General features: G+C 42.2%; 1 protein-coding gene across 50 annotated transcripts in view; it reads left to right on the top strand.

Moving 5' to 3' along the window:
* EPB41L3 (erythrocyte membrane protein band 4.1 like 3) overlaps positions 1–16846 on the top strand; it is a 227614-nt gene that overhangs the window by 197890 nt on the left and 12878 nt on the right. For 16 of the 50 annotated variants that reach the window (XM_069568382.1, XM_069568367.1, XM_069568368.1 and 13 more), the window contains exons 12-15: positions 818–1038; positions 10237–10290; positions 12721–12786; positions 13262–13453. In XM_069568382.1, coding sequence (XP_069424483.1) covers positions 818–1038; positions 10237–10290; positions 12721–12786; positions 13262–13453 — 533 coding nt within the window. The remainder of the gene's footprint in view (positions 1–817; positions 1039–10236; positions 10291–12720; positions 12787–13261; positions 13454–16846) is intronic. The other 34 variants (XM_069568419.1, XM_069568420.1, XM_069568384.1 and 31 more) reach the window with 3 other exon arrangements.

Genomic DNA, 16846 nt, shown 5'->3' with positions numbered 1-16846 from the left:
CTGGATCTTACATCTCTTACGTTTGCATGCTTTGCAGTTGCACGAGTTTCGTTAGCAGTGTTTGCCTTCCTTTCCCCAAATACCAAAGATGAATGAATGTATGCCCATTATGGCAGTCTTTTTAAAACTCAGTGAAAATTAAAAAACATTTCTGCACTTCAGTTGAGCAGAGTTGCCATCCGAATTGTATCATCTCTGCTGAGATGGCTACTTTTCAGTATAACTTAGGTAGCTTTTATATTATAGCAGAGAGAGACTTTTCAGCCACTAATAACAATAGTAGTAGTAGCAATGGTAATAACACTACAAAAAAAGTTCAGTGCTCCTCAATGACTGGCACTTCCAAAGATGTGTTTAAAGTCAAGTGTAGTAGGGCAGTTGTCTGTCTGCTGTTAGTTGTGGAACTTGCCTCTGAGTGCCGCTGCCCAGCTGGTTTACTCTGTGGGTAAGAGGCTCAGCAGTCACTCAGTGCTCCCCTCTTCCCACTCACATCCACCCTCACACACGTCCTTACCAGAGAGCCTGTGAGTGGATGCACACTGTGCTGGTGGCTTCAAGAGATGAGCATTGAAATCACGCTTAGACGCAGTTACAGGTGACAGGAGTATGACACTGCGGTGTTGCTTAGATGAGAGTACCTGTAAGGCTGATGTGTCTTTTGAAGAGAAACCTGGTGCTTTATGGGGGTTTTTTTGTGGGGTTTTTTTTGGTTTTTTTTTTTTGCTTTTTTTTTTCCCTGTAATAGGACAATGGGTGGCGTCCATCCTTCTGACTTAACTATCTCAGACTTTATTTCTCCAATTGTATCTGCTTTTAGCGTCAGTGAATGAAAACCATGAAATATACATGAAGGATTCTGTGTCCGCTGCAGAGGTTGGTACTGGCCAGTACATCACCACAAAGGGCATGTCTCAGACCAACTTGATCACCACTGTGACTCCGGAGAAAAAGGCCGAGGAGGAGCGGGACGAGGAGGAGGACAGACGGAAAAAGGCAGAGGAAGCCACGCCGGTAGCTGCCGTCCGGCACGAGGGAAAGGTACATCTCCCCTCTGCCTCCCAGGGCTCCTGCAGATTCTAAAGAACTCCTGAATGGTGCTGAGAATGGGAAGCAGGAATGCGTGCATAAGACTGAGGCTGACTCATAGCTCAGCGTTAGTCACATTCATACTATCAGTCTTTATTATTTCTTCTGTCCACAGTTTTCCTCTGAAAGATCCCTTTTTTAACTTTTTGAAACTTCTTGTTGAACGACTTAGGTGCTACGTAAGACTTTCAACAGCTGTCCTGTCTGTAGATCTTAAAAATACTTTAGGTGGCATATTAACCCATTTATTTGTGTTTGGGCTTACAATTCAGAATTGCCGCTAAAGCTGTTTTCTTTGTTTCTGGCCCCATTCTCCTACCCAAGGGCTGTGTATTTTTCTAGACGTATAGTATTGACTTTGACATACTCTTGACTGCAAGTAACTGAGTGACCACAGCTTGCATATTCGTACACTGTTTTCTCTCTTAGTCTTTGATTTTAACCTCATCATCAAAGTAGCTAGTGGATGTATTTTGGAAAAGGGTTAAGGCAGACTTCTCAGGGGAGATGGAGGGTGAACTTGGCAGTCATTTCTCTAGGGTGTTTGATTCGCTGAATTCGGTCACTTCATTTCATCTGAAATTCAATTTATTTTTTAAAAATAAACATTATGATTATTTCTGGAGCTCCAACACTACAAAGCAACTTTTTGAGAAAATGAAAGTCAAAAACACATGTAGATAGCATCCTTCTGGTTCCAGGTTATGTATCTTGCAAAACAGTTCCCATAAAAGTCAAAAAACACAGTAGGTTTATATGTATTAATCATGGAAACCCAGGAATGTACAGGGAGAAAGGAAACCGCAGAATAAAAATACTGTATAACTTAGAGGTGATGCTAAAATCGGGGTAAATTTGACTCAAAAGTGCTCTTTTGCAGGTGGGCTCTTCAGATGTAGAGGCTGGGGTGGGAATTTCCCCTGGGGTCTGTAGAAAATACTTTTGGTAAGAACGTAACAGTGACTTCTGAACAGGCAGATTGGCAAATGTATCATCATTCTGCTTATGATAGAATATCCCAGTAACCCAGTGCACATCCCTTTCCTTAGGGTAAGATTAACTTATTTGCCAAACTCAAATAAAGACAAGACATAACAACAAGGATATCTGGCTCACTTTAGCTACGAAAATGTGCATTGTTTTGAATTTCGTTTTCACACACCTCCTTTTCAGTTAAGATGGGTTTTAACTAGGTCTTAATCAGAAGATGATGATATACTTGAAAACCAGTGCATCCCATGATTTTTGGAAGTTGCCCAGGCTAACATTCCACTTTCAGGGATGTGTAAATAATATGAAAGTATTAGTCGTAGTCGTGTCCGACTCTTTGTGACTCCATGGACTACAGCCCACCATGTTCCTCTGTCCATGGTATTTTCCAGGCAAGAATACTGGAGTGGGTTGCCATGCCCTCCTCCAGGGGATCTTCCTGATCCAGTGGTCGAACCCAGGTCCCCTGCATTAGCAGGCAGATTCTTTATCTTCTGAGCCACCAGGGAAGCCGAATAAGATGAAGTGCGCTATTAAAGTAAATGACTTGTCCTTTGCTCCTGAAATGATCCACTCCTACTTTATTGATTTTAAAAGATCAGGGATTTGTTTACATGAGATGGAGCCCTAAGCCGGTGTCACTTGGTGCTGTTTGTGCCACTGGAGAATAGAAAGACAAAGGAAACTGTGGCTGTCAGAGTCAGAGCGCCGTGACCCAGATGCCTTCTGAGAGGCTGGGGCCCAAAGCTCCTGCTGCAGCAGCTGCATGCTGCCTCCATCCCCCCACCCCTGCCACCGCAACGCTGTTTTTAAAAACCACTCTTTAAAAAAAAAATTAAAAACCCACTCTAATCAGCCATGTAAAAGATTAAGCCATAATTTCATTTTTCTCCATCTTCAAAAAGGAACACAGCACTCTTTTTATTTTTTTAACCAAAATGAAAGTGTGTTACTGAAAACAGTACTTAAACAACTGGTCTCTGATTCATTTGAGAGTGTGTTTCCCCACTGATGATCACCACCGGTGATGGGGCAGCCTTCTGAGGGCAGCAGTTCTTAACTTTTGCATTATCCTCAGTTCAATGAGATTTGTGCAGGGTCTTGTGTAAGATACAATGTTTAACATCAAATGTGAGTATTAGGAAAAGACATATTTGTCTGATATCAAAAAAGAGACATTTCTGCATTGTAGTAGGTCCATGCTATCATTTTATTTGTGCCTTTTCTTACCCTCTGCCTCTGTATTTACCAAGTCAAGGTTGGATAACCGCCACAAAGCAAGCTGGGTAGTGTCCATGCTATCAGGACACTAGGCAAAAACACACATGTGCGTATATTCATGTACACACACACACACGTGGAAGTGCGGTCATCTTCAGGCTCCAGGAGGCCTTGTCTTGAACTCCTTGGTGGCAGCAGCCTCTACACTGGACCCCAGGTCCTGTTTGGCTTTTGCCTGCTTCCTCTCCCCTCACCCACCACCCACCCTACCGCCTCTCCCACCACCTGCAGAGAAAGCTGGCTGTGGTCACAGAGACCATGGGACCAGGGAGGATGTGAAGAGCCTCATATGCCCACAGAACCCTGCACAGCCCTCCCTGGGAGCAAGCTCATGGTGATGCTGGCCTAGATCTTCCTCTTAAGGACTCAAACCAGGCAGATGAAGCACACCACTCCTCTGCTGAGAAAATGCAGAAGACTGGGAAATTGTGTCTTTCTGTTACTTATGGATCACAAATAATACAAAGTGAACATTGATAAACCACATCACAAGAAAGCACAGTCTTTTTGGCTAGTTAGCTTATTGAAACCACTTCTTCAAACTCCTCCGTGTACACCATGGGTAAATGGAGCCAGAGGAGGAGTTTTCAGAAGAGCCTCGGTTCTTCACAGAGACTTTGTGTTCCTACTGTGTTCACTATGGATTTCCCTGATGGGAACTGCTTACAGATAGGAATGGGGCCAGAAACTTCTTGATTTGGAAACCCACCTTGTTTTGGCTATCATTGAGTAACCAAGGAAAGGTGATGCTGGAGATTTTGCTTTAAAGAACTGCAAATTGGATTCACTGTCATTTTAATCCAGTTGAACCCTCACGACAGACCTAGTAGCCGGACATCAGGAGAAGTTATTGAAAGTCTTGGTTTTAAGTTATCAGAGTTATATTTTCTCAGCATCCTAACCATTCATGGAGTTGTTGGTCTAAACACAAGTTTTGAATTGTATGAAACATGTAGATATTGAGATTTCCCACAGATATCTTGCCCTCCAACCTTTTTTTAAAGCCTACCCTATGTTTGGCTTGAGGGTCTAATGGGGAAAACGATGCCCTTTGTGGGAGCATTGGCATGCACCTCGAATGCTTGAAGATTCATGAACGATCCCAGTGCTGAAATTCTTGTTTTGACGATTTTATACCGGTACCCATAAGAAAATTAACTAATTGCAGTTTTCTTTTTGTCCTTTTGCACCTCTGTTTGCTGCTTTCTGTCTCTCTCGCTGTCCCTCACATCAGTCACCTGGGCTTGGCACCGACTCATGCCCCCTGCTCCCCCCATCAGCCCACCGTCCCCCTGCATCCCCCACAGGGCTCCGCAGGAGGTGTAAGGAGAACGGGCAGCCCCCGCCGGGGGTCGAGCTGACCCGAGAACCCTGGTGCCAGCACAGGGAGCCCGCCTCGGACCATGACGGCCGAGGGAAGCCGTGCCCAGGGGACCGTGATGTGGCTCTCGGCTACAAACCGCAGCCGGGCAGAGGGGCCACCCTGTTTTCCTTCTCCCTGCAGCTCCCTGGGTCCTTCCCCTCTCTCCTGGATGACGATGGCTACCTGTCCTTCCCCAACCTGTCCGAGAGCGCCCTCCTGCCCCAGAGCCTGCAGCATTATCTCCCCATCCGCTCGCCCTCCCTCGTGCCCTGCTTCCTCTTCATCTTCTTCTTCCTGCTCTCCGCCTCCTTCTCAGTGCCCTATGCCCTCACTCTCTCCTTCCCTCTGGCTCTGTGCCTCTGCTACCTGGAGCCCAAGGCGGCCTCCTTGAGTGCCTCACTAGACAATGACCCGAGTGACAGTTCAGAGGAAGAGGTGTGTACCTCGGCATAGAACACACGTCCCTGTCATGTTTGGGGCTTCGGTCCGAAACACTTGGTAGACGGCTGCTGCGATAGTGGTCCTCCTTTCAGAGCCTCATTTACCATCTGTGCCACTCCGTGCAGAGGTTTTGTGTGCCGGGGATGCACCCCCCCAGCCCCGGGGTTAGGCACAACACCATGTGGACGCAGCAGGCTAAGCCCGGCCAGAACCGTGCTGCCACCCACCACCTCCTGCGAGTGGGAAAGCACTCAGCCACGAGGCAATCATACATAAATAACCCATTTGCTCTGTAGGAACTCAGGGGCAAATAAAAGGCTCTGTTTAGTTACCGTTTAGTAAAGGAAAGGACACAGAAGACAGATAAAGTAACTTTTCAGCTAGATGAGGTGAGGTACCGAAACGTGTCCTGATGCAGTGATGCTCTGTGCTGATACGCGCCTGGTAAAGGATGCCCCAGGTGCGGGGAAAGGGCACCGCCCTCGAGGGTGCATCACCACCAGGGTGGCTTTCCAAGGTTGTGAGCACCTCCCTCTCCTCCCTGGAGGTTCTGAAATGCCCCTACCACTCTTTGACGGTCATTGCCAGACTGTCCTTGTGACTCCCGGAGGAAAGTCCAATCCTGTGGTTGTGTTGAGTCAGAAAGACAGGCTGGAGCCATTTAAAACACCCAGTGACATTAGTCATTGGCAGGGTCAGAAACAGGAGCAGAAAGAGCTGAAGTTGAAAACAGTGGTTTTCAAACACAGTGGGGGAGAAACTCATTTTAGGTTTCTGTACACCATAAAAATGGGCTGAAATTCCTTGAGCACCAGCAATGCCAGATCAGTTATTGGGAGGCAAGCATGCTGTCAGGCCAGCGTGAGCCCCAGATCCACCCACATGGGGACAGTCTAGTAGGTGAGCCTCTGGGGCTGGCAGCCAGGGAAGGACTTGAGCCTTCCACCTCCATACCTGAAAGCGGGCTGACCCCCATCCCTCATCCAAGCCACTGGGGCAGGTGACGAGGTAGCTGGTAGTTTTTCCTTTTAATTGCTCCGCTTCCCACCACTGCACTGGCATGTGAACAGCCCAGCGGTTTCCCTTTGTGCGGCCTTCAATAGACGCCAGGGAAAAGCACAGAAGCTGCCAACAGGCCTCTGGCTGACACCCCTCCTCCCCCGCCCCCACCTACACCTGCCCCCAGCTCCTCCAGCAATTCTCTCCCCACAAAACAAGCGTTTTGTGGCAGGAGACAAACTCGATACACCTAGCAGTTTAAAAAAAAAAATCACAAAGCAGCACTTTAAAAAGGAAAGAAAGTCTATTCAGGTCTGTGCTCAGCTAGAATGATAATTCCAGCACACCTGTGAGTGTATAGCATTGCGAGGTGCGTAAGCATCTATATTTAGTGGTATTATGACCATTTCTTTGCAGCAGCAGGGAAAAAATGGTAATGATCTGAGAGATGTTCTAAAGAAAAGTTTAGTCTTTCAATTTGATATTGCCTAAGAACCCTTTGCAAGGTTCTTGGATCCTATATGACTTTGATCCAAATCTTATCTGTTATAGAACTATTTTCACACATGGAAAATATTTTAAGAGAAAAACCGCTCTAAATCCTAGGCTTAAATATCTGTTTCTCACAGTAGAAGCATTATCAAACAATGTAGGTCTAAACGTATAGCCTTTTAAGAACACAGTATCTTCTGCAGAAGCTGTTTGTACTATTAACTGGTTTCCAACCTGGACATCATCTATTCCTTTAGCAATGGAGTTAGTCTTCCAGCTCACAGAAGGCAAAAAGATTGGCGTTTTATGTTCTTCTGCATTGTTAAATAACTGAACTTCTATGTAGCCAACCACACAGATCTTGTGCCTAATCCAGGGTATACATCTTGTTGTAATCAGTGCATGAAAATTAATGTTCCACTTGGGCATGTCTGCGTTACATCAGCAAAACAAATCACAGCACTTAGTCCTCGCAAGCTGGTGGCAGCGTGGCTGGCGTGTCATAAACCCTCCTTGTTCCTGCAAACCCCTGAGACCGTGAACCAGCTCTGGCCTCGGCAGCCTTCCCGGCCACCCATGACAGCCTCCTGCCACATGACCTCATATTTGGCCATCTGTTCAGTGTCGCCTCTTAACCCCAAATGTTAAGAGCTATGTGCTCTGGTTCAAGCTGAGCTAGAATACTCAGATGTAGGTCATTCAGTTAAAAAAAAAAAAAAAATCCCACCATTTGTTGGCACGGCCTGTTTTCCTCCCTGGGCCTCAAGCACTTTGGCAGCAAAACCGGGTGACTTTGTAACATACAGTTCAGCTCTGTCACTTTCGTTTTGCAAAATCGCTAATGACTGGAACGCTTTTAAAATATTTTTACATCCCTGCTTACATTTGTCGCGTGTGGCCGTGGCTTCATTAGTCCCAGACCTTCTCAAGAGTGAAATCCAGTGTAGAGAGTTGTAATCCTTTCAAACTGTAGAGCAGTTGGCCAGTTTTTTCTTTTGTCCTTCTAGAATTTGGCTCAAATAAGGAGGGGCTGAATACTAAATCATCTCCATCTCTCAAAAGATAAAAGATGAACCTAGTTCACCATAAATTGTGTGTCAACTTGTGAAGAATTTTTTGATGATGCCAAAAAAAGGAAATGGATTAAATCTGGAGGAAAAGATTGGTCACCTGATTTAACATTTTAAATTGTGTAAACACATCATATGATAGTCGATGGTACACCACACACTTTGCAGTTTTACTTAGTCATGCTCAGTTGGTCAGTCCTGTCCAGCTCTTGGCAACCCCATGAACTGTAGCTCACCAGGCTCCTCTGTCCATGGGATTCTCTAGGCAAGAATAGTAGAGTGGGTTGCCATTTCCTGCTCCAAACTGTTGCTATAAAAGTTGTTTTATTCAGCCTTTATGACTTCAGTCTTTAACTGTTTATTGATCAGGTACTATGTTTGTTGAATGACTGACTGACTAGGTTCTAAGTAGAAAATTTAAAGGAGCTTAAATGTAGCCTAAGCTACTATTTATTTGTGTATACCTAGGCAAAATAACAGTAATAATTGTGACACGTTGGGTTGGCCAAAAGATTTGTTCAGATTTTTCCATAACATATTACAGAAAAACTCAAACAAACTTTTTGGCCAACCCAGTATTATATTCGTAGCAATATTTAAGATTTCATAGGCATTTTTAGCTCTGTGTGTGTCGGGTAATATATAAAGGCTTAGTATCAATTACCTGATACAGTTAGGGCTATTAATTTCCCTATTTTCCAAGAAGGAAGTGGGAATTAAAACATGAAACATTCACCTCATGCCACAGAGTTAAATAGCAAGAATTAGAGCTGGTGTCATTCTGACATGAGACCCCTCCCTCTTATTATTAACTGTGGTGCTAATTCCAGTGCCAAGATGCTTGGAATGCTGCTGAAGTGAATTCTAAAGGCATAGGGGGAGTAACGTAAGGGGGAAGAGAAATACTTTGAAGAACGTTTGAGGCCTTTGACACAACTAGTTAGCCCTCTGAACCAAGTCATTCTTACTTGTTCTTGAAAGCCTAAGGTTTCCTTGAGTTGTTCCGTACCTTTCAACAGCAACCTGCCTCTGTCTTCCTAAATCAGACTGGCCTTGCCCTAGACTGTCAGTTGAAGGCATGCTAATGCGCCAGCAGGGATCACCTGATAAGAAAATTAATAGCCACCCACCGCCAGGTGTTGCCAAGATAGTTAGGTCATGACCGCTCTCAGTGTGGTTTCTTTACCAACCTATTGGAAAGGGTTTCCTGCCCCGCTTAGGCACGGGAGCATGTTGCCAGGATGGAGACCCAGGTGCCCAGGGCAAGCGTGAGCTGACAGTTCCTTTTCTTTCAGGAATATAGGAATTGAAAACTTAGGAGCAGGTCAAAAAGTCAAGCCAGCCAAGAGTTGTGTCAACTTAACCATGTCCCAGCCCTCCCTCTTGATAACCCATGGTCTTTGCAATGAAAGATCTAAGAGACAGATTCACAACCTTAGAACCCCGAGTTTTGATTGTCATTTACAAATTATTAATCACACAGCTTCATTCAAGGGAATTTTAATAGTTGCTAGTTTCAAAGGGAAGGTCAGTTGCTATTATGTGAGATGTTTAGGTCTCCATTTCAATGGCCATGCCTCTTCTCTCCTCCAGAAAAAAAAAAATTTATAAAAGTGTTTGTTCTAAATCATAAACATCTATAAAACAGATTAAAAGTCAGTCCTGAAATTCCTATTGTAATTCTCCTGTGAAAACCTAGGCTCTGTAAAATGCTGTGCTTTGTTTTATTTGTTTCCAACTAAATGTCTCTCTCCCTCCCTCTCTCCTTATTTTTCATCACTATGATTATTATTTGCTTCATTTGAATGTTTATTTTGGAACAAGATATTCAAATTCCATACTTTTATATACCTCTTGCTATTGGAGGGTGGGACAAAGTAAACAATATATAGTCTTAAAAATATCTAGTTACCAGTGCTGCTTGTGAGTTAAGTCACACTTTCCATACGTAAAACATAGGCCAGAGTCACTGGCATGTGCTTTTCATAATTAAAGGGTAATGCAGATAGCCTGATGGTCTTAGAGGGATGTAAATTATCAAAAGGATATAAAAAATGAGGGGCTGAAAGTCCAGTGACTATTACAGTAGCTTTTTATTTAAATGTACTTGTTTATTTACCTTTCAATTGTGACCTATTGCACTAGAATTTTTTAAAAGTATATAAATTGCAATTTTATTTGCATTTAACAGTTTTAGGTCTTTCTTGGGGTTTCTGTTAAAAGGGCGGGAGAATGACGCAGCAGCAGACATGGCACCCTGGCTGATGCACGTCCTGCAGTTCAGGCGGGCCGTGTGCCGCTGGTCTTCCTCCCAGTGTCTCTGCTGATGGAACCTGGCTCTGGCCTTCCTTTGGCTTTTGTTTGCACCTGCATTCTTGTGGGAAGGTAGTGCAATTTTACAGGGCACAGAGAAAGGGACTGGGCTCTCGGACCTGGACATACCCGCTTTGACCAGATGATTTGTTTTCTCTTCCTGCCTTTCTCCTGGAACCTGATCACCTCTGCCATCCACAGACGGACAGTGAGCGCACAGACACGGCAGCTGATGGGGAAACCACCGCTACTGAGGTTGGTACTCTAACTGAAGGGCTCGGCCAGTTGCCTGATGAAAATGCTCTGAGGGCTAGCTCTGTGTTTATTAGCAGCTTGCATTTAGCATTTTGGCATTTAGAGTGGAGAGAAATGCTATCTTAATAATGGGAGTTAGAAATATTCTGCCGCCTAGACTGCTGGTTCTTAAACTCTGGCCTGCATCAGAGTCACCTAGAGTTTTCTATTCGCATTCAGAAGAAGGTCTGGGGTAGGCTTAAGAATTTACATTTCTAACAGATTCCCAGGTGACAGTGACTCTGTCGGTTGTGGGGTTGCATTTTGAGAACTCTTGGCTAAACTGATAATACATTTTAAAAAATGTATTCCCTTAACCCACAAGTTTAAGTATGATAGCCATAATAGGAGGGGAAAAATATAGGGGGAGAGTCACAATTAATTTAAGTAGCTTGTTGACTGAATACAAATACATTTTAAAATCCTAAATGGTCAGAATGCTTATTAAAATTATAATACTTCTCTTAACTCATTTTTTGTAGGCTGGATATAGTCTAGGTTACTCAAAAGAAATTAATTCCCCAGGGAAGAGAAAATTAGCAAATTACTGTTAGTACTTTATGGGAAAAAAGAAAAATTATCATATTGACCAGTGATAGGAGAGAAACTGTGCTATTATTTAACTTTATAAATTTTTAGGGTTCATTAAATATGTATATGACTTGTTTTTTAAATCTTCTCTATCAGCAACTAATTAAGATATCTGTAAAAAACAATATTTATTTCTAGCAATGGAAATCAAGATGTTCATTTCCTAAAGTGCTAACAGAATTTTTCACTTTGCTGTAGTGTTTACATTAGGTTGTTTTTTACATTATCCAATCATAATATTTTCTAGTTAGGTATTTAGGAAGAAGTAAAAATAAGTAGTATTTACACATCATTTCATTGAAAATATGTTCAGGAAAACATTTCAAAATGGAGTTTAATTGTTTTTTTCCTTTGGAAATGCCAGAGTTCAATTCAAAGCTTGGAAATCATCATTTGTTAATTTAAAGATAATACTGGAGAATTATTAGCAGTTTCTTTGAGGCAGTCACATATAAACTGATTACAGTATAATCATTTTCTATGCCAAATATCCCAATTGCATCTTAATTTTGTGAGAATTAGTTACAGGTAGCTACTGATACATTCAACAAATTTCATTGTAATCCTAACGTATGCTATAAATGAAAAATATTTTAATAATACTACTTTAAATTTTCTAGCAGTTTTAAAATTTGTTTTTATTACATTTGAAGCATGCAAGTGAAGACATGTAACATAGATAGATTATGCATTTTAAAAATGAAACGAAGAGCTATGAACCCACCACCATTGTAGAGTCAGCATGCCACCAGCCCTCTAACGCTTTTTATAAATACTCCCTCTTCTTTTTTCTGGAGCTGGTTGTAACAGTAGTGCAGAGTGGGGCGTTCAGGTTAGACAGTCTAGTCCCCATTGAAACCAGACAGACTCATTTTGAAGGCAGCCTGCTCCAGTATCACCTGCTTCTCATCCATAACTTCACTCTGGACCTCCTCTTGTGGTTGATTTTGGACTTGAGGGAGGTTTACTTATTTATTTATTTTAATTTTCTTAGTTACCCGATATCAGCCTTCTCCTCTTCCTAAATTTGTTTAAAAGTATGTGGGCTTAATAAATTCAAGGTTTAAAGAAATTTTTTAATGTGAGAACCTTTGTGTTAAGTTCTTTGTGCCTTACTTCTCTAGTCTACAAATTGGGGATCATAATAGCTAACCTCATAGGATTATGGTAAAAATTGACTCAGAGAGAGCACTCATCATTGGGTATTCATAGCCGTTTGGTGAATTTTAATTTTGATGTGGCCTCTCACACTTCCTGAACCGTTTCTAATGTAAGGACAACCCGTCAAGTCCTAGCTGTTACCTCCCACGCAGGGTGTATGCTTGTCATTCTTGGAAGTCTCCAGGTTGAAGCGTCCAAGACCCACCGAGCAAGGAGTCCTTTGCTTTCATCATCTTATTAAGCTTCATAATTCATAAGAGAACATTGTGGTTCACATATAAGAAAGAAATATTCTCCAGTGTAAGCGTAGACAAGTGTCCCCGTATAGCTGGCTTATCTAGACCCCATCCTTCCATCTCAGAGTCGATGGCATGGTAAGACTTTATCTCCCACTCTTTCTTGATGCTGGCAGTCGGACCAGGAGGAAGATGCAGAGCTCAAGGCACAGGTAGAAACTCAAAATGGAACAAAAGCCAAAAAAAAAAAGCAGCGCGTTTTAAGTCACTGTTGGTCTCCAGTGTTCAGATCTTCCAGCATGCTCCGTGGCGGTGACCGTGTGTTGATGCCGTGCTCAGGGTGGCACCTGTTTTCGTGACTTATCATGTCCCTTACCTTTCCTTTCTTTTCCACTTTTTTCAGAATAGTCTGATTAAGCGAATAAAGGGTGAAAATGTGTATGTCAAACATAGTAATCTTATGTTAGAGGTTGGTATTGGTATATACCAGTGCATGCTCGTGTGTGTTGGTATTCCTCCAGGGGCACACCTGTGGGCTTGTACCATGATGCATGAAGGGTGTGTTCTCACCTGTGACTACATGCGGTTGACTTCTCTGCTTCCTTTGATTCCTTCCTGTCTCCCCAGATGTAGATCCCCTTTCCTGTGTGTGTATTTATTTTAATTCTCTGGTTCCGTGTGAATTACACTGTTTACAGTCGACCTTTGAAACTTTTGATTTTTATGCTTGTGTGATGTAGATTTTGTTTTCCCTCGCTTTTCCTTGGAAATATCACATTTTCACCAGAGTGTTTGTGGTAGTGTCATGAACCCTGATCAGAATTTTTTTTTTTTTTGACTACTAATGCGATAACGACCTTACTTTTAAAAAGAGAGCGAGCACGTGCGGAAAGGAAATCAAATGTAAAACGTTGACTGTTGGATTCTCTATGTTCTGAATATAGGAGCTAGATAAAACCCAAGACGACCTGATGAAACATCAGACCAATATTAGTGAGCTGAAAAGAACCTTTTTAGAAACCTCCACAGACACTGCCATCACGAACGAGTGGGAAAAGAGGCTTTCCACCTCCCCCGTGCGACTAGCCGCCCGGCAGGAGGATGCGCCCATGATCGAGCCGCTGGTACCCGAAGAGGTCGGTATTCGGGCATCAGGTTGCACTCATCTTCTGTTCACTAGTGTTGCTCCTCTACAGGGTCTTCAGGGAAGGGATCTGGAAGGCTTCTGAGTATAGCCTCTCACCCCTTGTCTGTGTATAACCTGTAAAATGGTTGGGTGGCCAGGGAGCGAGTAGTCTCATCCCATGGCGCCTTGGAAGGACACTCTGGTGCAGGGCTGCTTGTTCTAGATTGCACAGCTAAGAGACTGACCTATTGTATGAATTAACTCACTGTCACTTTTTCTGAATGTACTTTCGCTGCCTGAAGAAATGCCCTGAAGGCCCATAACTGTTTCTCATCACTTGCAAGATGAGGCCTGTTGAGATGGTCTAATGTTTGACTGAACATTGTTCTAGAGTTGATAACATTTCAGGACATATTTTCCTCTGGGAATACTATGCCAACCTTTTACTGGTATTTGGCTTTTATTTATAACATATATATACATATAGTTTTTTAAAAACCGGTTATTTTAACTGATATATGTAAACATTTATATTATGATTTATAATCAGTTTTTATTTAATTTTTAAAAGGGAAAGTAAAGGCCAGATTTTTGTTTATAACATATATATATACAGTTTTTTAAAACTGGTTATTTTAACTGATTTATATATATAAGCATTTATATTATGATTTATAATCAGTTTTTATTTGATTTTTAAGAGGGAAAGTAAACACCAGAGGTCTTTTTGAGTAAGAGCTTTCCGCATAGAACGAATACTCTCTTTAAATGTTCAGCGAGAAGATTCAGCTGGTGTGACTTAAAGGCGCCCCGATGTAGGACCCAGAGCGGCAGTGGTACTAATCTGACTGTAGACTAACAAACATGTCATCTTTCTTTGTCTGTCTGTCAAAAGAAGGCATTTTAGAAATCAACTTCTTTCTAGCATCACATTGATTAACTTCTTACCAAGATTCCTTTCTTGAAAGACATTTGTCCAGGAAGATGGGATAGAACAGAATAAAATTAAAACTTAGGCCCTTATGGTAGAAAACTCCTTTTTAAGCAGGAGTCTATATGCAATGCTTAGATATTAGTCATTTTCTAAACTTCCTTTGAAAGCTATTTATCTAAAGTGACCATAATCATGACTTTCTTGACAGTTCCAGTCCCACTTTTTAAAAAATGACAAGGTGTTATCTCCATTTCAGTCATTTTGAAAAGGGCCTTTTTATGCAGAATAAGTGAAAAGTCTGGTGACCAAAATATTCTTGTACCATTGGTGGTGGTGGTGGTTTAGTCACTAAGTCATGTCTGACTCTTGCGACTGGATGGACTGTAGCCCACCAGGTTCCTCTATCCATGGGATTTTCCAGCCAAGAATACTGGAGTGGATTGCCATTTCCTTCTCCAGGGGATCTTCCCAACCCAGGACTCGAACCCAGGAATCGAACCAGGTCTCCTGCATTGCAGGTTTCATTCAGATTGTTTAGAGTTTCACCACAAAAAGTTTCAGATTTTCCAGATTGATTTAAATATTTTAGTTCCTGCATTAGTAAGACTGTCATTCATGAGTTATGGTCAGATTAGCTTTATCATCATTGATCAAGTTTGATTTACCCTATTTCTTTTTTTCTTATTAATTTTTTTTTTTTTAATTAGAGGATAATTGCTTTGTAATGTTGCATTGGTTTCTGCCATACAACAATGTGAATCAGCCGTAAGGATACATACAGCCCCTCCCTTTTGAGCCTCCCTTCCACACCCTACCCCATCCCACCACTCTGAGTTGCCACAGAGCACCAGGAGCTCCCTGTGTTTTATAGTAACTTCCCAGTCGCTATTCTGCATATAGCTTACCCTATTTCTATAAGGGCTGGACATAAGGAAGGACACATTGGCTCTGAAGATGACCGATACTGGATTAAGTTACAAAAGCACAAAATAAATTGCCACTGAAAATGTCAAGCCTCTCTTCCTCTGCTGTCACTTAAGGACTTGGGAGGTAGCAGGCTCTCTGAATGGAGGTTCAGGTAGTTTGCTTAGAAAAGTTAGAGTGGTGATAATAAACCAGGGACTGTAGAAGTCTAGGCCATTAGACCAGTAAAATAAAATTTTTTCACTTATTAAATCCTCTAATTCTTAGAGAATAACATTGATGATCCCACCAGGCTCCTCTGTCCATGGGATTCTCCAGGCAAGAAAACTGGAATGGGTTGACATTCCCTCCTCCAGGTAATCTTCCTGACCCAGGGATCGAACCCCTATCTCCTGCATTGCAGGCAGATTCTTTACCGCCTGAGCTACCAGGGAAGCCCATTGATAAATCCAAAGAACTTTGATGACTTGAAGAGGTGATGGTTGGAAATACTGAACTTGACATGGTTATGGCTGCATATCCTTGCCTTGTCCTTGTTGATGCAGAGAAACTACAATAGACCTAGAAAGGATTTTTTTTTACTAAAGGATTAACGGATGGAGGAAACACATCCTCTGCAGAAGAGCAAGCACTTGGTTTCCATAGCCCAGGCATCAGCAACTGACTTAGTAACTGCGTTTAAGTGTCTGTTAGATGAAGACTTGCTGGATGTAAAGAAGAGCTTCTTAAAAACAGGGTTATCAACTCTGTTATCAAAGGGGCTCTGAGAAAGCAGCTCTAAGTAGCCTCAAGTCCCAGAAGAGTGGTCCTTCCTGGGCTGGGCAGTCAGGGCTGTGCCCACTTCTCTTGCCCTGGGGCCTCCCATCTAACACTCCTCCCCAGTAGGATGACACCCAGTTTACACTCATTTGAGGGCCCTGAAGACAGCCCTAAGGACTACCCTGCAAGTTCTTATCCTTTAAATTCTTCTTCATTTCTATATTCAGACTTAACATGGCTTTCATTATTGGTTGTATGAAAAGCACAAAAGGTAATTGTGTCCTCCCAGCCAGCTAGGCATATGCAAAGCATATTTGTTTAAAAACACGTAAACAGAAGATATTCATCTTTGAGGCGAGGTATTTTTCTAGATAAATTACTCATTTGATCTTACCCATTCGTTTAATGTATCTCACTTTAATTAAACAGTAATTGGCCAGTTTTAAAAAGAGGTCTAATTATTTCTAAAAGGTATTTAACTTAATTTTTTAAAGTGACATCTCAAAGTAATACTATTTGTGTCAGAAAGGTAAAGGAACTTTGATTTAGTGACCCCAAGCTTAGTTGGATTTTTTTTTTTTGGCAATCTCAGTGATACAGTGTTGTTTTGGAAAGATAATATAATGACCCCTGATTTTTAATGAACCATCTTTTTTCTTTAATCTATGGTGGTCGAACCCTAAGTAAATCTATTTTGCTACCAATTTATGAACAATTAAGCAAATTAGGGGTTGGAAATAAAATGAGTTAGTAATGGGATCATATTCTTAGAATATAATGTATGTT

This window comes from Ovis canadensis, chromosome 23 (genome assembly GCF_042477335.2).
Source record: "Ovis canadensis isolate MfBH-ARS-UI-01 breed Bighorn chromosome 23, ARS-UI_OviCan_v2, whole genome shotgun sequence".
NCBI classification, from domain to species: domain Eukaryota; kingdom Metazoa; phylum Chordata; class Mammalia; order Artiodactyla; family Bovidae; genus Ovis; species Ovis canadensis.
This window is presented reverse-complemented; position numbering and strand designations above follow the sequence as displayed.